The sequence below is a fragment of the Pithys albifrons genome, chromosome 17 (genome assembly GCF_047495875.1).
Source record: "Pithys albifrons albifrons isolate INPA30051 chromosome 17, PitAlb_v1, whole genome shotgun sequence".
NCBI classification, from domain to species: domain Eukaryota; kingdom Metazoa; phylum Chordata; class Aves; order Passeriformes; family Thamnophilidae; genus Pithys; species Pithys albifrons.
The window spans coordinates 8,131,685-8,154,564 of NC_092474.1; the positions used below are offsets into that span (position 1 = coordinate 8,131,685).

The 22,880-nt window shown below is 54.1% G+C and overlaps 1 protein-coding gene across 4 annotated transcripts in view; it reads left to right on the forward strand.

The window, feature by feature from the left end:
* The first annotated feature begins 10,131 nt into the window (after positions 1-10,131).
* SEZ6L (seizure related 6 homolog like) overlaps positions 10,132-22,880 on the forward strand; it is a 37,512-nt gene continuing 24,763 nt past the window's right edge. For 2 of the 4 annotated variants that reach the window (XM_071572178.1, XM_071572180.1), the window contains exon 1: positions 10,212-10,706. In XM_071572178.1, coding sequence (XP_071428279.1) covers positions 10,637-10,706 — 70 coding nt within the window. In that variant the 5' untranslated portion in view covers positions 10,212-10,636. The other 2 variants (XM_071572179.1, XM_071572181.1) reach the window with 2 other exon arrangements.

A 22,880-nucleotide genomic window follows, 5' to 3' on the forward strand; every position in this document is an offset into this window, starting at 1 on the left:
TGGTGGCCACAGTCTGGGGACCTCTGGCAGTCACAGCCTGGCCCCACTGCCACTCACTCACAGCATTTCTGCACCAGTCCCGGGGTCAATGCTTGTGGAGCTATGCCATCCCTCATATACCCTGGCAGAGTAGTGCCACATCTGCTGTGCAGCAGGGGCACAGTGCCCTCTGGGCACAGCACCCACCCACAGAATGTCCCTGAACATGAGATGTGGTTCTGCTCCATCTGGACAGGGGCCATGAGGGGACAGAGCTCCTCGCACTCCCCCGGTTCCCCCTGGCTCCCCCCCGCCCTGCTGCAGGGACTGGGGCAGCAGTGTGGATGGCTCCTGCAGAGCCGGCTGTGCCTCTCACCTCGTCACACAGCCCAGCACAGACACCTTGTTAGACAGGCGGGGAATGTGCTGTGTGTTTGGGGAAGAAAACAAAACTCCTTATGGTACTCTCCATCTGGGCTGAAAGGTTGCCTGGAAGGAAAGGACAGCCAAAAGTGCAGGGCACAGTTCCAGGGTGAGAAAACCTGTCCTGCTTCCAGCGCAGTGCCCCTATAAGGCTGTGCTCCCCTTCACGTGTGCCACTCTGCCCACCAGTGTTGGGAAGAGGGGCTGGGAGCCACAGCTCTGCCAGGCAGGTACTGCAGGAGGAGGGCACAGCGCCGAGGGCAGCCAGGAAAAGAGTGGAAAGGATGTCAGGCTGCAGTGTGATGCAGCTCTTTGGCCAAGCAGGAGGTGAATGAGATCAGCTCAGCTGAGCCCTGGGGGCTCCTGGGAAGGGGGAAATGTGCTTCTCTACCTGCAACTGGCAATTTGCAGCCATGAGCTGGGGCAGGGACAGTGCAGTCTGCAGCTCTCTGGGCAGGGACAGGCTGCAATTTAGCTCCAAGCTGTGAGATAGCTGTGACACCGACCTGGGACAGACCCCATGTCCTTGATTTCCACTCTTGCATCTCTGAGGAGTCAGTGCTGTGGAAATGCAAAGGGAGGGTAAGGAAAAGCTGGCAACTGCTCAGGACCCTCCTGAGCTGTGTTAAGATTAGACTCGGTGATCTCAGAAGCCTTATCCAACCTAAATTTTATGGTTCTCACCCACAGGCTTTCCATGACCTCAGCCCCTACCTTCCCTAGAGAGAACCTCAGACCCCTGAACTCCATCCCTCTGGGGCGAGCCCTGTTTTGGCAGAGCTGTGCTGTTCAGCACAGGCCACGTCTCAGGTGCGGGATTATTGATCCATCAGCATCTGGCACTGGGGCAAAAGCCTGCTGCAAAGTGTAATTAATTGATCAGTAAGTGCTCAGAGATCCCAGATGAAAGAGCCACGTAATTACCGAGTACCATCCAGTGGCACTCACAGTAATTGCGATAACGCCTCGGGGTCAGCTCTCAGAGGCAGAATTACCTCCATGTTTAATGTCACCCTCTGGGGACAGACAATATCCTCCCTGCGCCATAAGGAAGGGACTGAAGAGTTTGAGCCTGGAAAACAAAATCCCTCTCTGTGTCCCCTGGGATGCTGGTCCCTCTGGAGAGGCTGGAAGCAGCAGCAGAACCATCAGGAGGGTTCAAGGTGAGGGGCTGCTCTCCAGAGTCAAAGCAGAGAGGGGACCTTTTGGCTCCCACAATCACTCAGGTTGGACAGAACTGCTGGACTTCTCCATCAGTGACCCCATCCATCACCCACCCACCACCAAGACAGAGGGAGCCCACTGAACATCTCAGAGTTTCCAGAGGAAAGCACTGGAGCCTAAAAACTCTGATTATGAAGAAATTCAGCTCTGTGTGGGATTCTCTCACAATTCCCAGTCTTATTTTAGATTTTTACGGTCTGCCATAAAAGCAGTTATAGTAAATTATTAGACCCACATGTGAGCTATCAGGAGGTTTCTTCCATTTGAAATCCCCCAAGAGGTTGTTAATTCACTGCAGTGAGATGGGCTGGGTGTCCCACGTCCCTCCAGCCCCACAACATGCTCAGGGTCAGTGAGTGTGCAGGGAGCTGGGGCTGGTGCAGCACTTGTCCCCATGGGGCTTTTCCCAGGTCCATAAAACCCTTTTGGAAATCAAAACCAGTCCTCACTAAGTCATCCTAATGGCCAGGTCAGGAAGCGCAGAGCAGTATTTACTTCTGTTGCCTAACACAAAACAAAAACTGATCTCCTGGATGCTCGGGAAAGATTTACAAATGTTTGTGGTTTATTTCATTAACCCCTGTGGCTGCTCAGGGAGCTCAGCAGTCCTGTCTGCAATAACATGACCTCCTTTAACCCACAACAAATGCTCCTTCCCATTTTCCCACCTCCCAGCCCTGCCTGAGCTACAGCCTGAGCAGCTCCAAGCTCTGGTGCAATCTCTGGGTGACAGGACAGGGTCAGGACCATCTCCCTAGGGCGACAGCAACACACTCGTGTCATGCAGCTGACACACAACAGCTCGTTGCTTCACACAATAATTAGCTACGACTGGAAATGGTTTCTGCAAGGCTGTCACCTGGCCAGGGCCAGGGCTGGCAGCTCTGACCCTGTGCCATGGAGAGGCAGGCCCTTTGGGAGAGGCACAGGTGCTGCTTGCGACCTGCAAGAGCTGCCACAAACAATGTCAGGTGCCTCCAGCCAGGGACACTCCCTGCACAGACACCCACTGAGAGCCCCCACCTGCCTGCAAGCAAGGCACGGGGAATGGGCAGCAGCACTCACCAAGCCAGGCATGGATGGCCACGTTCATGCAGGATGATTTCCTCCTGCATGGCGCGTGTTTGCAGTACATTTGCTAATCTCATGGCAGCTTGCGCTACATCTCCCACCGTGCGAACGCACACGCTGCGATGCTGAACCTCTGCCAGGGTCCCACACAAGTCGCTTCCAGCCTGGCTCCTCCTCCTCCTCCCCCTTCTCCTCTGACTCCCTCCCACCGCTCCGAGTCACGCCTGGATCCCTGTCGAGCCCCCCCGGTGCTGCTGGCTCCGCGGACACGGAGGACGGGGGGGTGGGAGCTGTGGCACGAGGCCAGAGCCAGCACAGTGGCAGGGCTGGGACTGCTGCCCACCCTTACCAACTGCTGCCCACCCTTACCAACTGCTGCCCACCCTTACCAACTGCTTGGAGCAACCCCCCCGTGTGCAGCCATGGCTGGGTCTCACCTGGAGCACAGAGCCAAGGGACAAGCCCATCCAGGAAAAGCCGCTGGATCCCATAACCAGCTGGTGAAGCGGCAGGAACCAGCACTAGACCTTCTATCCCCTCAAATCCGTGCTCGCAGGGTCTGAGCAGGTCCTGGGAGCCAAAGCAGTGTTCCTGCAGAGGAGGCATTTATACGGCAGCACTTAGCGAGTGCCGCGAGGTTTACTACCAGCCCCTCATCACACTGACACACGCAGCTGCAGCAACTTTGAGCAAGCCTCCTAATTGCTCTGCACAAGTGAAATGTTGTTATTTTGCTAAGATCTCTGGCAATGAATATTCCTGTATCAATGTGAGCTCACAGTGCTGTAGGTCAGGCAGTGGCTCTGCCCCTGGGGTGACCCCCAGGCCCCAGCCCAAGGCAGAGTGTGAGAGCCCCAACCACAATACGGGGACTGTGTGTTTTAGGGACTCTTCTCTTAAAACAATCACAAAATGTCCACCCAAACGCACTCGGGAGGCGGAGGGACAAGGTTGGAGGTGGAGGGACGAGGCTGGAGGCGGTTAATGGCTTTCCTCCTGCGGGAGCTGTGGAAACACTCCCAGCAAAGCACAGGCTTTGCTCCAAGCTCTTACAAGCTAATCAATGAAACATCACAGCTTGTGAGCTGGGGCAGAGCAAAGCAGCACAGTATGGATTTTATTTTTTCATGCAAAGAGCTTTAGTACAAATCCCTTTTTCCCCCCACAAAGAGAGCAACCAGCCTCTGCAGAGAAAACCAGCCCTGGGACACTGGGGAGGCCAAATGTGTGGGCTAGGAAGGGGCTGCCACCTTCCCAGCAAGGCACAGCCAGGGTTAGTGCCACTGTCTTGCTCCCTGTGTCACCCAGTTCATGAGTGCTGGTTCCTGGGTGATGCCCAAAGCAGGGTAGGTGCAAGTATGAGCCTGCTGGCTTTGCTGAATGAGCCACAGATCCCTTCAGAAGTGTGCTGTGTGGGGCTGCCACTGACTCTGCAGTACCATGGGGAAGGAGAGCACCGCTCCCTGCTCCAGATGCAGGAGGTTTCTCTGACCTGAGTGATACCTCCTGCTTTAGACACCACTGAGGGATCCTCCAGTCTCTGGGACACCCTTGTCCCTCTGTTCATGGCACAGACATGAGTTAACCTAAGTTAACTGTATCTGGTTTAATAATTCAGCTGCACTGTGATCCAGGCTGTGCTGTGTGACTGCATGTCCCCACTCCCCTTAACCAGCCCTGATCTCCTGCTTGTACAGCAATCACCAGGGATTTGCTATTTACTTGCAGACTGTGACAACGTGAAGCAGTCACAGAGCTGACTGTCAGGTCTGAACAGACTCATTAATAATTCCTCCTTGTGGATGATTCCTCCTCATCTGTCTGTTCTCTGAGATCTGTCAATGAGCCAGTTCATAGCTCACTTAAGATGTGCTGCACTGATACTGCATCACGCTGATTCTGTGAGAATGGTGCCTGATGCCACATCAAATACACCACAACAACCTACGGCAGTGATCAGATACCTCCCTCCATCAAGTGTATCATCTCCACAAAAATCACAGTCAGCTGTTGGACAAAATCTGGGTTTCACAATGCCATGGTTACTGGTGCCAGTTGTAATCTGTGCTTTCCTTCTTTTCCCTTATTTCCCTATTCCTTTCCCTTCCCATCCATCATTAGTGCTCCAATCTCACCAACATCTCAGGGATTATTCCCAATTAGCACCCCCGAGGGATGCTGATTGAATCAGCTCCTTTGAGACTGCTTTTATGGTTCCCATGGGGAAATTATTTGGGCCAGATGGATGAAAAATGTTTACCTGTGGTCAGTGCTGAGGATCAAAGTCTGTAGGCTTCACTTAGCCCATCCAATCCTATCCCAGCCTTCCCCCAGGCCGTTCCTGGCCAGCTTGGGGTGCTGAGCAATGGGGCTGTGCCCTCCTGCCTGGGTCAGGGGACCCCAAAACACATGGAGAGGCACTGATGTGAGTGAGAAGTCAGAACATCTTTCTAGAGACATTTAAAAGGTTATAGTAAGTGTAGAGTAATGCAAATAAATCCCTTTTTCCAAAGACAGTGTTACAGCACTAAAGTCATGCTGCACTCTGTCTCACTTCATAAAAACTCCTTGTTATTCCTCAAGGAACAATTGCCAGAGAGGACAACAGTTCTGTGCACTGCTGGATTTACAAATGCCATTTTCTGTATCAGTGTTGGGTGTAGAGTAACTTCTCCTGCAATTTGTATGGGAAGTGATGAGTAAACATCAGCAGTGTCCTGGCAGGAAATCTGTTTCTGGAATGGATGCAGAGAATGGAGAACAAGGTAGGACAATGTCCCTGGAGCAGGTATTTTCCAGCAGCCAGTACTGTGTGAAAGGCAGATTTGTCCAGGGGATGGTTAGTCTAGAGGGGGTGTGGAGCTCAGCTGTTGGCTGCTCCCACTCACTTTGCCTGATGTGAATCCCTGCCTGAGCAAAAAACTGAAAATCACTATGAAAAAGTCTTTTTAAAATGTTGGACAGTAGTGCAGCAGTGAGATATGGATATGGCAACCAGAGCAGCACTATTGCCTTGGGAGAGAGCCCAGTAGCCATGGATTAGAGTGGCTGGAAAAGCTGCAGTGCCTGGAGCTGGTGGGAGCCTCTCCGAGTGCTGCCATGAGGTGTTTTAGTTAATTAATCACTGAAATATGAATTATGCATAGAGGATAAAACAATGTCCTGATTTATGCCTGGGGAATTAAGGTGCCATAGGCTCAGGTAGGTGCTCCCAGGCTTCATTCCTGCTGCAGGGTGGAAGCCTTTGTTTCATGATGGGATGGCTCCCTGGGATGTGACACAGGGACTCTGAAAAGCTGTGCTGTGGCAAATGGCCCACACAGGGACATTGCATCACTGAGGGACACTGATGGGAGTGCAGAGGTGATGCTGGGAGTCACAGATCCCAGCCATGGTCAGGTGCTTGACCAAGGGCAGCTCAGGGGCCAGGCCACCCAGGACCCCAGGCAGGCTCCTTCCTTCCTGCTCCCCAGGGATGGCACTATCTGCCATTCTTTCAGGGGATTTGTTTCCCTCAGCCCCCTCCAAACCCCAAAGGGCAATAGGGAGCCTATTTCTGAGCCATGCAAAGTCTTCTGTTGACAAGGAACAAGGACTTCTCTCCTGAACGGGCCCCCAGCTGTGCCCACCGGCACTGGCTCAAAGAGACTGGATCCCAGCCTGGCCTCTGACTCAAACCCCCCATTCAACATCGTATTTGGAAGGCAGAGCAGGGAGGCAGCCTGCTCGCAAAGCCAAAGGCTGGAGTGGCTCTGCCATCTCAGGGAGACAAAGGCCTTTTCTGCCCTGGGACAATATTTCTACTCACCAGCGATGCCCCCAGCCAGCGGAGCCTGGGGAAGGCTCCTTTCAGCTGCGCTATGGGAGACCTCAGCTTCCAAGTCTAAAGTCAAGGTTATTTTTCTGCTTCCTTCTGTCATTGAAGCCCCCATGGGCACTGTGGAGGAGGGGTGAAAGCTTCCAGAGAAAGCTGCAGGGAGGAGGCTAGTCCCCTGTGTGCACAGAGGGCTTTTGGAGGCAGAAGCCTGGCCCCCTGTGTGCCCTCACTGGAGCCCCACAGAGCAGCTGTACCATCCTGGGGTCCTCAACAGGATCCCCAGCATGTTTTGGGGCAGTTCACATGGGTCTGGAGCCAGGAGTCATGGATGTACCCTGGTGGGGTCTGTCCTCCCAGCACCTCTGTCCCTGTCTCCCACCCAGGGCTGTCCTACACCAGTCTGAGGGGCAGCAGCTGCCTGTGAGGTGCTGGGGTCCACAGGGTCAGTCCCTCCTTGCTGTAGGGCTGATGCTGCAGGATGTGGGCTGTTCCCTAAAAGGCAAATGTGTCCAAGGGCTCCAAAGGTGATGCCCAGTTTGGATGCAGCTGCCAGCAGTGCTGCCGCTGCCCCACGAACGCAGGGAGCAGAGAGTGGGCAGTGATCGATAGGCACAACTGCAGAGCAAACGTAGCAGCACTGGCTGCTGCATCACCGTCACGAAAATAAATGAGAGATTGATTTTCTAGGCAGTTTGGATCTCGTGGCTCTCAGAGGCTGTGACAAGCAGAGCGCAGACATGGCCAGCTCAGTGGAGTTGTCACCTCCCTGTGCTGCCAAGCACCTGTGTGAGATGGCCGGAGGCTCAGAGACAAAGGAGCTCTGGGGGTGCTTCAGGGTCCCACTGGCAGTGCAGAGGACAGACACCAGGCATGGAACTAGGCAAGGCTGAGGACACCGGGAAGGATAGGGAAGCAGTGCCTCATGCTCCCTGCAGGACCCCCTGGCTTGCTGGCATCAGCTGCATCCCAAACCACGGTGAGCAGCACTTGCCAGCTCACCAGAAAGGCACCGTCTGCCTTTAATGTCTTATCTTCAAGCTGCTCTTGCAAAGTCACATCTGACTTAATTATGGTAATTAAGATTGACATTAATACAAGATTAAAACGTGAAATTAAAATTATCTGTGAAACTTATCTGAATTTTTAGAGCAGTTATTGATTTTCTTCACTGTTAATCAAAGGTCTGAGGTAACGGCCAATGAGCACAGCACTAATTAGAGAAATGCCCATAAAGTGGCCTCAGGAGACATTTGTCTTATTTCCTCAGAATACCTCAGGTCTCTGACCTCACAAACATGTCCAATCCTGAGTACTGCTGAAGGAGCTCAAGAGGCCACGTGTCTCCTGCTCCTGGCAGCACCATTCCCAGTACAGAGCTGGGCTGCACACACACTGATGGGAAGTAATTCTTGGTGCTTCACAGTCCTGCACTGCCAGGCACGGTGCTGGAAGAGCTGGTCCAGCAGGAGAGGGTTTAGGATGACAGATCCCACTACAGACAGGAGGGCCCTGGTGTTTCCAGGAGCAGTGAGAGCATGGTGACCCCGGGAGCATCGAGGCTGCTGGTTCTCCCTCTGCACACATCATCGCTGTTTCTCACACTGAAATTTCACAGATCGTTAGCCCTCAGCGCTAGCTGTGAGAGGGAAATTATTCCAATCACACTGACTCTGGGGAGTGCATCCCAAGGTGCATCCCGCAGTTCACCCCGTCCCACCTCCCCACATGCACTCCTGTCTCTCAGTTCACCCAAATCTCCAGCAAAGCTGTTGGAAGGACAAGGGGACTCCAGCACCTCTATGAGACCCACCCTCCCTGTGAGAAGCATCATTCCCAGCAACGGGTGCCTTTTCCCAGGTATGTTGCCTTGGAGTCATGATGTGCTGTGTCATGGGAGCTGGGCCCCCCTGCACTCCCCAAACCTGGCAGAGGAGCTGAGGCTTGAGCATCACCATTCTCTCTCCAGTCCTAACAACTTATGCCACTTTGTGGGCATTTCTGCTGCACAAATACAGCATTTGGTCTATTTTCCTGCCTGTTTCCATGGTGCTGCTGTTGTTATCTGCCCTATCTTAGGAGTTTACTACAATGCAGATGAGCACAATAAAAATCACTCAAGGAAAACTGCTAAATGAGAGACAACTTTTATCTTTAATAATGGCAGGTTGGGAGGGAAGCGGGGTTGGAGTGGAGAAAGAGCGGAGCAGGTTGTGCTCACTCTGCCACCAATAGCTTTGTTCAACCAAATTAAACCTCTGAGCAGGCAAGTCCCACTTGGATATGAAAATGACAGTGTTAAATAACATGCTGTACTTCTTAGTGGTTTCTCTCTCTTTTTTATTTTGTCCTTCTCGTGCCTGCTGCCCAACAGCTCCCAGCTGGCAGAGGCTTGGAGTGACACAGGGAATGCAAATGACCCTCTGCCTACTCCCCAGTGTGCCAGGGCTGCTGCCTCTTCTTCCAGTGGCGTCAGAGGAGGAAGGACCTCAGCAAAGCCCAGCAGGGAAAATGGCATCAGGATCAGTCCCTGTGTTTGGTCGATTCCTTTACTCAATGTGTTCTGTGTGGTGGCAGTGGTAGTGACACCAGTGTGTGATGGTTGTTGCTGAGGTAACACGATCAGTGTAATTGCTCTCCGAAAGGTAGTGGGGACTTCTCAGATGGCAGCATCAACAAAGTGGCTCTTTGGGGGAGAGTCTTGTGCTGTTTGACACCGATGTTGTGCTTTGTGACATTGTTTTGGCTATTTGACTTGACAGGCAGAGTGGCTGGAAGGACCAGGCAGCTCTCACTGGAAGGTGATTTACAGTAAACATTTCAGGGCACCATTTGGGAATTCAAGAAAGTGAAGGCTCTGTTTCTGTTCTTATCAAAGTCAGTGTAATTACACTGTGTGCTCTGATGGGCTCAGGAGGAGCCTGCTGGGAGCCCTGGGCTGACTGCAGGGGCTGGTGGGACGGGCAGGGCCAGGCAGGGCAGAGGGCTCCTGGGAGTCATACAACCCAGTGTCCTCCTATAGGCAAGGAGGTTGTGGAACTCCAGGACCAGGTGCTGAGCAAAGACTGTCTGTGTGTTGCTTCTTTTGCCACAGAACTGAGGATACTCCAGGGCTCACCCAGGGCCACAGTGACAGTCCCCCACTACAGGGGGCCCTGAGCAGCGCCCATGAACTGTGAGCTCTTGTGTGCCCACAGCCCCCACTCCACTGAGACTGGGCAGGTCGCAGAGTGCAACTTTCTCCAAGCCAGGCTTTGCTGGCTCTACCAGCAGGACCACACTTCGGTGCATTCATGATCCCAGGGGGGCCATGGGGCCTGTATCAGCCTTCCTATGGCACTACTGCCCAATTTACAGCCTGCTTTGGGACCCAGAGGGGAAGTAACAGGGATATGTCTGGGCTTGAGAAGGTAGATGAGAGCAGCTTTGGGTGCTGAGGGTGGCTTTGAATGCTGCGCAGAACTGGGATGCTGACAGGGGCTTGGGGTGCCATGGGGGCCTTGGGGAGGAAAAGCAGGGAGATCATACAAGAGGCTGGATACAGGCTGAGCAGAAGCTGCAGAAGGAAGCACTGCCCAGGCTGGGAGGGCACTGGGGCTCTTGGAACCGGGGGGAGCCGGAGGGCACGCAGGAAACCGCGGGGAACCGTGTGACCGAGGAGGCTGTGGAGAACCGTCCCCGGGAACCTCAGCGGGTCGGTGGGGCCGGGGCGAGAGCGGGAGGGGGGATCGCGGGCGGGGCCGGAGCGCTCTGCGCTGTGCGGGGGCCGGGGCGGCCACCGGCTCCCTCCCCCGCCGCTCGTTTCGCTCCTCTCCGCTCCTCTCCGCGCCTCTCGGCTTTTCTCCTCGCCTCTCCGCTCCTCTCCGCTCCTCTCCGCTTTTCTCCGCGCCCCTCCGCGCCGCTCCGCTCCGGTCCGCCCTCCGCCGCGCCCGCGCCCGCGCCCCCGCGCCGGCTCCGCTTCGGCAGCAGCGCCCGCCCCCGCCCCGGCCCGGCCCCGCTTGGCTCGACGCGGCCCCGCTCCTTTCAGCTCGGCTCAGCTCGGCTCGGCTCGGCTCGGCTCGGCTCGGCTCGGCTCGGCTCGCCCACCTCGCTCCGGCGCGGAGGCTCCGCCGCGCCCGCCGCAGGATGCCGCGGCCCCGCGGGCTCTGCCTGCTCGCCCTGCTGCTGCTTGGCACCCCCGCGGCCCCGCGCCCAGGTAAGCGGGGAGGAGCGGGGCGGAGCGGGCCGGGGCTGCGGCGCTCCCCGGGGCCCGGCGCGTCCCGGCTCCAGGGAGTGGGCACCGCCCGGGCAGGGGGAATGCAGCCGGGACGAGGAGCGAGGGATCGGACTGCGAGGGGCTGCTGGAACTGGCCGTGCTGCTACGCCCGGCCGGGTACCCGCAGCTTCTGCTTCTCCTCGGACCGGGGTGAAACTTCTGGCACTGCGGGGGAGCGCAGCGGCAGCGGCGCCGGGAGCGGCATCGGGAGTGGGGCCCGGCGGGACGCGGCGCTCAGCACCGCGGGGCGGACAGCTCCCTCCGCTCCGAGAGCCGCCTTCGAACGGAGAACCGAATACTAACGGGGCCTTGGCCTCCCGGGAGCCGTTCCGGACCCTCTGCCTCACTCCCGCAGGGAGAGAAGCCCGATGAGTCCCCAGTTCCCTGTGTGTCCCCAGCCCCCGGTGTCCCTCCAGCCCCCGTTGCCAGGTCCCCACGGGTGCTCCCATCCCACCGTTTCGGGCATGCAGGGGATGGCCGTGAGGAGGTGAGTGTTTACCCGGGGGCTGCATGTTCATTCCACGTGTGTCACATTTCCATGCAGACCCGCTCCCGCTCCCGCTGCCGCGATGACAGACCTAAGAATAGGCTCTGGGACGCACTTATGGGTGACTTGGCAAAGTCATCAGAAACTCGCGTGGGGCTTAAATATGATAAAAGCAGTGCCTGCACCTGATCCCTCGGCACTGCTGGAGTGCTGGGATGAGGCAGCTGGGCTTGGGTGTGCGTCCGGATGGGGTTCCCAGTGCGGATTGTTCAGTGAGAGAACGGGAGAGGCGGGTTTTTGCCAGTGCTGCAGTGTGTGCAGGGCCTGAGGCTGCCCTCCGGGGTTGATGGGGGGTTTATAGCAGAGATGACCAGCTCCTGGTGTCAGCAGTGCTGTGCAATGCTGCCTGCCCTCTTCAGTCCCTTCTCTCATGTTCAGATTGTATTAAATGACTTTGACTTTTTGGCCTTAAAGCTGGCTCTCTAGAGAGGGATTGTATTACATCCCTTCTGGGCAGCACAACAGAAATGGGCGTAGAGGATGGCATTTGTCTCTCACCTGTATGGATTTGTGTTCTGCATATGGACATGCACGTATGTGTGGAGGAATCAGATCCAAAGTCCCTGCCAGTCCTGGCATCCTGTTCCAGCAGCACAGAGAGACACGTTCCTCTGGTGTGTTATGCAGATACTCTGGTCCAGGTTTCTGGTGTGTTGTGTGAGTGCAGTGACAGTCCTTGAGCTCCCAGGGTGTCTGGGGGAGCTGGAAAGCAAATCCAGCAAGCCCAGGCCCAGTGGGGGCTCACATCTCCCACACTGCCTCGTGTGCCAGAGGCAGGAGGGCTGCCCCAATCCCACTGGGAGCATCAGCAGGCAGCCCAGCTCCCTGGGAACAGGATTTGGCACGATCTGCCATAAATCTCAGGGTAGGAGAACACAGCGTGCTGAACTCCTCTTTTCTTGGCAGACAGAGAGCTGATAAATTGTTGACCCTTTACAAGGTTTGGTGAATTATTGCTGTAAAAGCTCAACTCCTGCCTACGCAGCCTGGAGTCAGCAGCGACACGGCAGCTCCACCCATGCCTGAGGGGGTTGCTGATCTGTGTGAAGGGGGACACAGTCAGGGCCCAGACCAGCAAACCCTGCTGTTCTCCAGCTTGTGGGGGGGAGCAGAATCAGACCCTGCAGAGTCAGAGTGCTGTGCTCCATCTGCCACTCTTTCAGTTCATGCTTTCAGGAAACAACCAGTTTCACATGACTTGCACCCATTGGATGCTTGGCTGGTGGCTTTTGGTGCTCTGCACTGGTGAAGCCATTTAGATCACCAGAGAGGAGGTGTGAAAGCCTCTCATCTCCTCTCAGCATCCGCTTGCACCCACCCACCGGCACAGAGCGGAACAGGCAGCACAGACACGTCCCTCCGCAGGGACTTGTGCCAGGAGGCTCCGGGCAGCGGCGTGCAGGGAGCAGTGGCATGCAGGGAGCACGGCCACCAACAGGGGTGTTTATTTAGCATCGTGAAATCACGCAGAGGGCAAACACAGGGCGTGTAGGCAGATACGGGCAGAGAGGGACGTGCTACCTGTGCTGCCCATGTAGGCTCAGGATGAGACCGACCCCTGGCAAAGCCTGGTCACTGGGGATGGCAGGGGCATAGTCATGCCCCTAGGAGATCTAGGATTTCTAAATATACCCCATTTAGGGTGTCCACTAGAGGTTGTGATGAGACCAACAATCCCTGCTCGAGGCTGCGGTTCCAGGACCAGAAACGCAGCCGCAGGATGCTGAGCTCTGGACTCTTCTGTAACCCCATCATCTGTGCCCTCCTTCTCTTCTCCAAGGTGTTTGGGCACCCCAGGCTGGCTGTCACAGGGCAATAGCAAGGTACAGAGATTCTCCTGGCTCTGTGGTGAGTGCAGCACCACGGGAGGCTGTTTCCAGGGAATCAGATGTGTCCGGCAGGAAGGAAAACCGAGCGTGAACTCAGCAAGAGCTGCAACAAGTGCACGGTGAGCTCTCGCGGCAGCGCCCCGAGCAACGAGATAACAGCACAGAGTCAGGCTGCTCGTGGGCTGTGTGGCCAGAGATAGCAGGCATGGGGCTTGGCTGATGGACGGCTGTCAGAGGCCATGGCCAATGGCTCCTCTTCCTTCTCTTCTCCTTGGCAGAAAGGATGAGGAGAGCCTAGACCAGGAGCAAATGAAATTAGTTGCCCTTAGGCTTCTGCTTCTCCTGTATTTCTTGCCATTTTGAAAACACAAAGAGCCGTTTTAAGTGTAGGTTTGTGGATGTCACAGTGTCACAGACATTTCCTTCTGTACATTTTTAACTTTGTCCCTGAGGAATCTGTACCAGGATTTGGGGCTGAGGAGGCAGGCTGCACTGAGTCAGCTGAGTGTACTTCCTTGGCATCCAGAATGCCAGGCAGAGGTCGTGGAAAAGTAAACCATGTAAAAAGGGAAGTGTGGAACAAATCCAGCCCTTGGAAGTCAGACTGAGCTGGGTTTGGGAGCTCATTGGTAGTAAGTCACGGATGAGGCAGAGGGATGTCAGGGCATTGCTGGACAGGTAATGTAGGCATCAGAATCAGCAGGTGTGAGTATGGCCCATCCTGCCAGCAGGCAGGGATGTTCTGTGGTCAGTGCCAAGTGCCGGGGTGCTTTATTATCCCATTTTGTACAAACACTTGTTTTTTTAATGAAATGGGCTTTGTATGATTAAATAAGATGCAGCTTTTGATGTAGACTACAAGCAGCCTCAGAAATCCTTGTATTTTCCATCCTCTGTCACTGTGATGAGTGCAGCTGCTTCCAGTGGGCTTTGGGAACAAAAAAACCTGAACCAGACTAACCTTCTGTGTCAAACCGAAAGTTATTTACTTGATGCGATTTTATTTTTCAAATATTTGAAAGTGGTTACTGAACAGTAAAATACACTCCAAGGAAATCCTGTTACAAAACACAGCTTCTATTTTAATTAGCATGACGAGAGCGACACGGCTGGAACTGGGGCCTGCCACCAAGTGCATCTTTCAGGAGCTCAGAGATGTCTATAGGAAACACTGCGTGAGCACTGGCTTTCCAATTTTCCAGTCCATCAGGATGAATTTACACTCTTGTCAGGGATATGAAATTGCTGAATTCAGTGCTAAGAGTTCTGTGTCTTTAACCACTTGACTTGCCAGGCACAGGGTGCTCTGTAAGATGGGGAAGTGTCTGTTTCTGCTCCAGTCCTAGGGATCCACAGCTCTGTGGGGGTCGGCCACTGGATGTGTAGGGGGGCACTGGCACTCTGACAGCACCCAGCCCCTGAACCTGTGAGCACCAGGGTGAAGCACACCAGTGTGGAGCCTGAGAGCCATGGGCAGTACCTGGCCATGCCTTCCATTTGTGGGGCAGCATAGAGGGCCAAAGTCAAGAGAAACCTTGGGGTGCCAGCCCCAAGGTTGTGGGGATGGAGGTACATCATCCCCCAAGTTGGTGCCCCTCAAAACAGGCAGCAAAGGACAGAGTGAGGGAAGGCTCGGGGGGCTGTGCAGGGTGAGGGAGGGTTTGATGTCACTGTCTCAGGTTGTTACCCTTCAGCTGCTGCTCGTAGCTGTATTCTGACCTCTCCAGTGCCTTTCCCCAGAAACCCTTCTTCATAGGATCACTTTTTCTGCCAAAGCACAGTTGAGCGAGGCTGCATTGATGGTATGCAGGGAGCAGATCTGTGTGGTGCAGGTGCCTCAGCAGCTCTCACTGCAGCCCCAAGTCCAGTGCAGGGTCAGGTAACTCAGCCTGCCTGAGCCAGGAGAAGGGAAAGAGAAAGGCTTTGCAGCTGGAGCCATTCCTGCTGAGGTGCTCAGGGAAAGAAGGTGTCCTTCATTCCAGGGACAGGCCACCAGTTCCTGGCTGTTTCCTTTCACAGCTTGTTAATGGACAAGTTGTTAAGGATGTTCTCACTCAGCCCCCTGGGTCTGGTCCCCCTCCATCCACATCCTGCTCTACCCACATCCTGCTCTACCCATGGATAAAAATACCTGCAAAATGGAAACGACAGCCAGAGAGAGGAGTGAGACCATGTGAGAGGAAGAGCCCTGCAGATACCAAGGTCAGTGAAGGAGGAGGCTCTGCAGGTGCCCATGGTGCAGTCTGTGGTGAGGCAACTGTGCCCCTGCAGCCTGTGGGGATCCACAGGGGAGCAGAGATCCACCTGCAGCCCATGGAGGACCCCACACCAGAGCAGGGGGATGCCCAAAGGAGAGTGTGACCCCATGGGAAGCCCAGGCTGGAGCAGGTTTGCTGGCAGGACTTGTGACCCCATGGGGGACCTGCACTGGAGCAGCCTGTTCCTGAAGAAATGACCCTCTGAAAGAGATCCATGGTGGAGTAGTTCCTGGAGGACTGCAGCCTGTGAACTCCTGCACTGGGGAGTTCATTGAGGACTGTTTCCCATGAAAAGAACCCCAGCACTGTCTCCCATGGGAGGGTGGAGCAGCTTTGGTGGGCACCCAGCATCCCTCCACATCTGCAGGGTCACCTGCACTGCTGAGAGGGTGAAGAAGGGGAATAAGTGAACTTTCAATGCTTTCAGTGACCCCCTCGTCAATCAGCACTGCAGTGTCTCAGACTTCATCTGTAAGGATTTCCAAAATCAGAGGAGATCTACGGAGCTGGGCAGCTGGAGGAGCCAACCAGAGCCTGGGGCTGAAGTGGCAAATCTGGGAGCAAGGGAGACTCATTTTCCATACTGGAGAGTTACATGTTGTGAATTTCCACCGGAGTCCGTGGCATTGGCTTATAACCAAATGCAAGCCTTGTTTATCTCTGGCTTGGTTCTCCATCTGTGGACCCTGTCCTTGGGGATGCCTGAGCAGCCATGGCCAGTGCCTCTGTCCTGGTACAGCTTAGAGTGCCTTGGTAGCCCTGGGACCCCAAAAACAGGGGGTGTCAGGAGGGAACAGCCAGGAGCTGTAAACATGGGGCTGCAGCTGGAAGGGAGCTCTTCCAGTGCTTTTGAGAAGACACTATTCCTTACCCAGTGTCTGCCTTAGATGACACAGATGTGGGATAACGAGCCCTCTGAAGTGTGTTGCTGGGAGTTAGTGTCACACCACGCTGCTGGGAGTTTGTGTCACGCTGTCACAGCTGTGGGAGCTGTGCTGAGCTGTAACTCAGGGATCCAGCCAAGTGTCCTGGGCCTGGCTCTAGCCAGAGCCTGTGGGGAGCAAACAGAGGCACCCAGATCCAGCCACAGGTGGAGATGGTGACAGCCCCCTGGCACAGGGATCCTCTGCTGCAGTGCTCTGTCCCGTGGTGTTGGGGGGCTCAGGGCTGTGGGCACATGGAGGTAACACTGTTCCCAACCAGAGACCTCCCCTTGTTTAGGGGGGAACAGTGTTCCTGAGGTGCTGAGGAGATGCTTTCCCTTCTGTTCTCACTTTTTGCTTGCTAGAGCTCCTGTTGGTGGTGCAGCTGCAGCTGGCATGCACCCAGAGCACAGCCTCAACTCAGCTATCTCTTTTTTATTCCTTTTTCCTCCTTTTCCTTTCCCTGGGAAGAGGCCAGGAGAGCAGCTGACCAACCCTGAGGCTGGCTGAGCCTGGAGCTTTCCTGATGCAAACTGAGGAGGCTCTGCCTGGATTTCCAGGTCTGCAGTGTTAAGTACAGGATTGTCTAGAACTTTCCCTTTTTCCAACCCCAGGATCCCATTCCTGCAGTAGGTGTTCAACCCCCAGAGAGCCCAGCAGACTGGCCCAGGGGCTTGGCTCTTTGTCCCTCTGTAGGGGTGAGGACAAAGCTTTGGCACCCGAGGACAGGTGGCTGCAGCAGGAAGGTGCGAGGAGACTTCATGGTAGCGAATGCCAAGCTGCTGGCATTGAGGAGGGATCTCATGAGCAGCCTGGCCACTCAGCCTGGCTTTGAGGGCATGGTTCCATGTGCAAAGCTTTAGTGTGGGAAGGAAATTTGGTGCCAAATGCAAAGGCATCCAAAAAGTGAAGCACGACAGAAGGGATAACCGTGGGGTGGATCCCGGAGCAGCGTCATCTGCTCGGCAAGAAGGATTCTCACGTCTCAGTCTGTCTCGCTGTCCTGCACAGCCGTGTGTGATATGCCAAAGCCAGGGGCAGAGGGGCCAGAAGTGCCCTTGGGAGGGCTGTTCTGCAGAGTCACCCCAGGGAAGGGACAGCAAACTTGGTCCCTGGGGCTGCCAGGGGACGCTTGGTGACATGCTCCAGACTATGGCCAAGGGAACCACTGCGGGGACCTGGTACAGCGGGCAGCAGTGGGCACAAGAATAATGGGGGGAGTGAGGGAATGTTCTGGAAACCGGTCAATTCAGGGCAAATTCAGAGCTAGTCAGAACGGCTGAAAATATTTAAAATTCAAGAGAGAATCTCCATCTGACTTTTTAGGGTGGATTAATGGAGCATGGCAACATTTTGTGGATGAGATGCTTCATCTTGGGTAGAGTGGTGGCTGGGGGACAATACTGAGGACATCACTTCTGATGTCCCCTCTGCCATCCTGCATCTCTTCCATGGTGATGGGGTTGCACAGTGTTCTGCAGGAACAGGGCTTGCATCTCCTGATGCTGATTTAAATGCAATTTCAGTAAAAAAACAGGCTACTCCTGACAGTCCTGAACTGCAATTTGCAAAGATACAAAGTCTCTAAATTGACAGATCACTCTGGTATGAGCCCTAAGAGCTTCCAGTGCTCCCAGTACACCAGCAGGAACTCTGCAGACACAACTTAGCAAAGTCCTCTTGGACACATCCAATGCCCCAAGAGCATCCTTAGAGACCTCAGAGTACTCCAAACACTGTTGTGGTTAATCAGCTCTGGTGCAAAGGGGAAAGATCTTGTGACAACACTGTCCAAAGCAGCCACCCACTGCAAAGCCACCCCAAAATCTGGGGCCCCAAGACAAGGAAAAACTCCTTCCCAGGGCACACAGCCCCCACCAGAAAGCATCTCCCTCTGCTCCTTATCATCCATCCATATTACCCACGCAGCAGTTTTTAAATTGCTTCTGGACACTATATTTACATAAATATGTGAGCCAATGAGGTCTAAAACCCTGCTGAGCTCTAAATGGTGAATTAGGTTTTTGGAAAGAGGATTTTATCAATTTACTGTGAGTGCAAATCAACAAAGCAAAATTTACAAACCCATCAAAAAGCGAGGTGACAGTTTGGAATTAATCCTCTGCCCCAGGCACACAATGTACCTCCACAAACATCTCCCAGCATAAATATATTTGAGAAATAGCGAAGGGAAACGTAACTCCTAATGCGTGTGCACGCTGGCGGCAGCGGGAGATGAATGGAGCGAATGTCATCTGGAAGGTGCTGCCGCCTCCTGCTTTATTTTTATCCAAGACTCAGTCCCCAGCCTGCGCTGAGATATTGCAGTTTGTCTTTGTGCCAGAATTTCCCTCAAAGAAAATTTCCCCAATAGTCTCTCTTCCTCATCCATTCTTCTTTTTTTTTTTTTTAATTAAATTTAATTCCCCCACACCGTCGCCCCCTGGCCACCTCACCTCACTGCTTGGAGCAGCCCTGCAGGCAGCATGTCCTGGGGAACAAGGGTCTGCATCCCCCCAGGATAGGAGCGGGTGAGACATGGCTGTGGCTTTGGGACATTAATGGAACTGTTGGGGCCGTTTGTTGCTGACAGGTGCAGGGGCCAGGGCTTTCCCTGGGGCCTGGGGATGCCCATGGTCCTCTCCTGGGAGAAGCTGAGCTCTCTGGCATCTGCTGTACAATGGTGCTCGTTCTTCCATAAGCACGGACAACAGTTTTCAATGTCCAGACCCAGTGCAACGTCCTAAAAGGCACGAACATTCCCATTCCTACTTCTGGGTCCTGGAAGCCGCAGCTCCCCCAGCAGGATCGGTGCTCCTCTCCTGGTGAGGGGCTAGTGCTGCTCTCCTCTCCCCGAGGGGTTCAGAGCTGCCACGGAGATGAAATCAGTGAAAAGCAATATCAAGTAAAAGCCAAACTTTTCAAGCTTTCTAATCACAACTAGAAAGGCTCCTTTTCAGCTTTTGTTTCCAGCTCACAGAGGAGCCCGTGGCTGCCAGCAGCGAGATTGCTGGCTTTGTTGTGGAGATGACTGTGAAGGGCACAGGCTGTGTTCCCATTTAGGAATGCATTGAGGCTTTCTTGGAATTCATTAGGAAAGGTAGGGAGGGAAGGGTGCAGCAAAACATGAGTCCTTGCAGCTGCAGCCTGCTCCCCAGGGGCAGAGCTTTTCAGTTTTCACATTGCCAAATATCTTTTACAACATCTAAATTTGAAAAGGGTTCCATTCCTCTATTTGGGGTTTATCTAGAGCCTGCAAGGAAAGGGAAGCTGGTTCCCCAGCACCCCTGAGCTGTGCTTCCAGGCAGGACCCCCACCTCTGCTCCCTTGGAGCCTTCTGATGTGGCTGAATAGCTCTACTAGAGCTCAGCATGAAACCCTGGAATGGTTTGGGTTGGAAGGGACCTTAAAGATTGTCTCATTCCACGTCCTGCCTTGGGTAGGGACACCTTCCACTTGACCAGGTTGCTCCAAGCAAGTTCCACCTGGCCTGGAACACTTCCAGGGATGGGGCAGCCACAGCTTCTCTGGGCAACCTGTGCCAGGGCCTGCTCACCCTCACAGCCAAGAATTCCTTCCCAGTATCTCATCTAACTCTGTTCTCTGGCAGTGAGAAGCCATTTGCACTTGTCCTGTTCCTCCAGGTCCTTGTCTAAGTCTCTCTGCAGCTCTCCTGAAGCCCCTTTAGGCACTGGAAAGGCTCTAAGCTCTCCCCAGATGCTTTGTCTTCCCCAGGCTGAACATCTCCAGCTCTCCTAGCCTGGCTCCAGAGCAGAGGGGCTCCAGTCCTGAATCCACTGGTGGTGGGATGAGGCCCAGGGTGATTGTGACTGGTTGTCCTCATGGGCACATTGTCACCCAAGGGCACAAACTGAATTGATTCATAGCAAACATCTCCTGGAGTGGCTCGCATATCCTGTCAAACTTCCATGGGGTAGGGCTGTATTTTTCCACATTTCCAGTCCACATGCATCAAACTGGTCTCAGGAGCATAGTCTTTCTTAAATTATACAGCATTGCATCCTTGATCAAAACAAGAAGCCTGAGGGAGTGGCAGAGGCAGGAACTTGCCTGAAGTCAGGGCTAGGAGCCCAGAGTCAGACTCACCCCTGAAACAGGGGTTCCCCTGTGAAAGTTCTTTTCTCAGCCCCCCAGAACCAAACCCAGCTACAAGGCAGACCTTTCTCTCACGGAAAATACACATTTTAAGTTTATGCTGAACCTTGTGCTGCTCCTCCTGCTCTCATGAAATCAGCTGTTGTGTTTATCACCAGCAAACAGCCCCAGCCTGTGGCCTCCCACCTCCAACTGCTGCTCCAGGCTACACCACACCATGGGGGTTCCTGCCCAGCATCTGGCACAGGATGTGACCATCATTTCAGAGTGATGCCCAGGGAGGTGCTGAGCAGTTTGCAAGGGGCAGCCCTTCCTCCCCCACACACAGGGACAGCCCAGGACTCTTCAGCCTGAGCCCTGAGCATTCAACATTGCCTGTCAAAACAGCAATGCCTAAAGCCAGATTTATGTCTCAGATGTGCCTCTTTTAATCATACTACACTGCTATCAAAAAGACATTAAAAATTATGGTTACCCTGTAGGAATGTAAACAATAGCAGGAGTGGAAAAACCCTTATTCAATGGTTGGTGACACAGGGACTTTTATAATTACCTGATTCTTTACACGCTGGGAAGAAGAGTTGGGTCTTTTCTTGCCACCTTTCCCCTTCACCAGGGTGTGCCAAAGACAATATCAGCAGGAAACATGCCCAAACACCAAAGATACAACACACATGTTCTACAGGAATACACGAGGAACATCTGACAGCCTCTCTCCACAGGCTGATGCAAACATCAAAGCTTTCTGGAGCGATGCAGCTCCCTGAGCCAGAGTGGCACTTCCCAGCATGGTACTGCTGGTGTCACATGGTGCCAAAGCTGCTTTGATGGGAGTAGAAAAGCTGGAAAACCAAAGAGCTGCCCACTAGGAAGTGTGATGCTCTGCAGCAGGTCTGAGCTCTCCCCAGCACACCTACCCTGAACCAGGGCTGGAAGTAGAAGTGAGCCCCCAGAGCTGGCATTTAAAGGCTTTCTTGTTTACCTCAACCCACCTGTGATTAATGAACAACCAAGCTGTCAGCTGAATGTGTGGGGGTTTTGATTTTTCTATTTATGGAATTTTTGGGGTAGAGGAAGGTAGTATTGCCCAGTTCCTTACACGGGAGATGTGTTTCCATGGCCCGGTCAGCCTCCTTGTAGTTGTTCCCAAGGTGGAGCAGCGGAGGGGCAACAAATCTCTGTGGGCTCATGAGAAGGTGGCACAACCCTACACAGGGCAGGTGCCCTGATGCAGGTGGGGAGTTACCTACAGGGAGTGGGAGAGGCAGAGACACATCTCCTGCTGCTGGCCATGGTCCAGCTGGAGGACTGAGTCCTCCTTGCTTGTTTATGACAGGCTTTTAGCCTTCTGTTTCTCCATTTTAGGGAATCCAGGGATTTCCTGGGTGCTGGTGCTGCCCTGGCAGCAGCACTGGGTGCAAAGGATGGGGTGTCCTGCACCTCACTGGGCTCATTAGCTGGGCACAGCCATCACCATCCCAGCAGTCCTGGACAAAGCACCCAACCGCTTTGTTCCTGATGTACAAGCACCCCCCAAAAGCTTATCATTGTCCTTTCTGATATAATTAAGATCAATCAAACAGAATAACAGAGCAGAGGTCAAGGAAGGCTGTTACTTCCTCAGGGAACAAGGGACTGCTTTTGTCAGAAATACCAGGGAACCAGCTTAATTGTTCTAAATTTGAGAAATTTTGAATGTGCTTTATAATTGCATGTTCTCCTGCACTGGAGAGGGAGGAGGGACCTGGGAGAGGCTTTGGGTGGGAGCTCCCACACTGCAGACACTTTACCTCCAGCCCTGGGGGCTGCTGCTGTGGAGCAGCATACCTGAATCAGCTTTTAATCCCCAGCAAAACCTGGTTTTCAGGATTTGATGGGTCATGCCACCCATACTGGGCTGGAGGAAACTCTCTGCCCAGCTATTGCTGTGGGTGCACATGGATGAGGAAGGATGCAGAGGGCTGGAACCAGGAAGGGGAGTCAGCAGGGCTGGGGGCTGCACCCAGCCCCAAGAGTGAAGCTGCTGCTTGCCATGCAGGAGGACGGTGCTCCTTTCCGGATGGTTAATGAAAATATATTTGCTATCTGTATTAATTAAAATAAAGTGCAGCAGCTCGTCATGAGGCTCTGTGGGAGAAGTTGTACATGGGTTATCATCAGCCAGCACAGTGTCATGCAGCAATGGAATTAGTTCTGCCAGGCTATCTTTAAAACACAAATCACTGATGGCTGATACAGCTAACAATTAATTATATAAAAACCATTGTCACTGGAAACGAGGTGATGGCTGAGGAGCAGCAGCAGCAGCCCAGTACCCTTCAGGGATGGACCTGGGGTGGGCTGTGTGGTCCCAGCACCTGGGTCAGGGCAGGGGTCTGAAGCCTGTGCCAGCCCCAAGCTGCTGCTCTGCCCCCCAGAACAACTCCAGTTTTAGTGAGAAA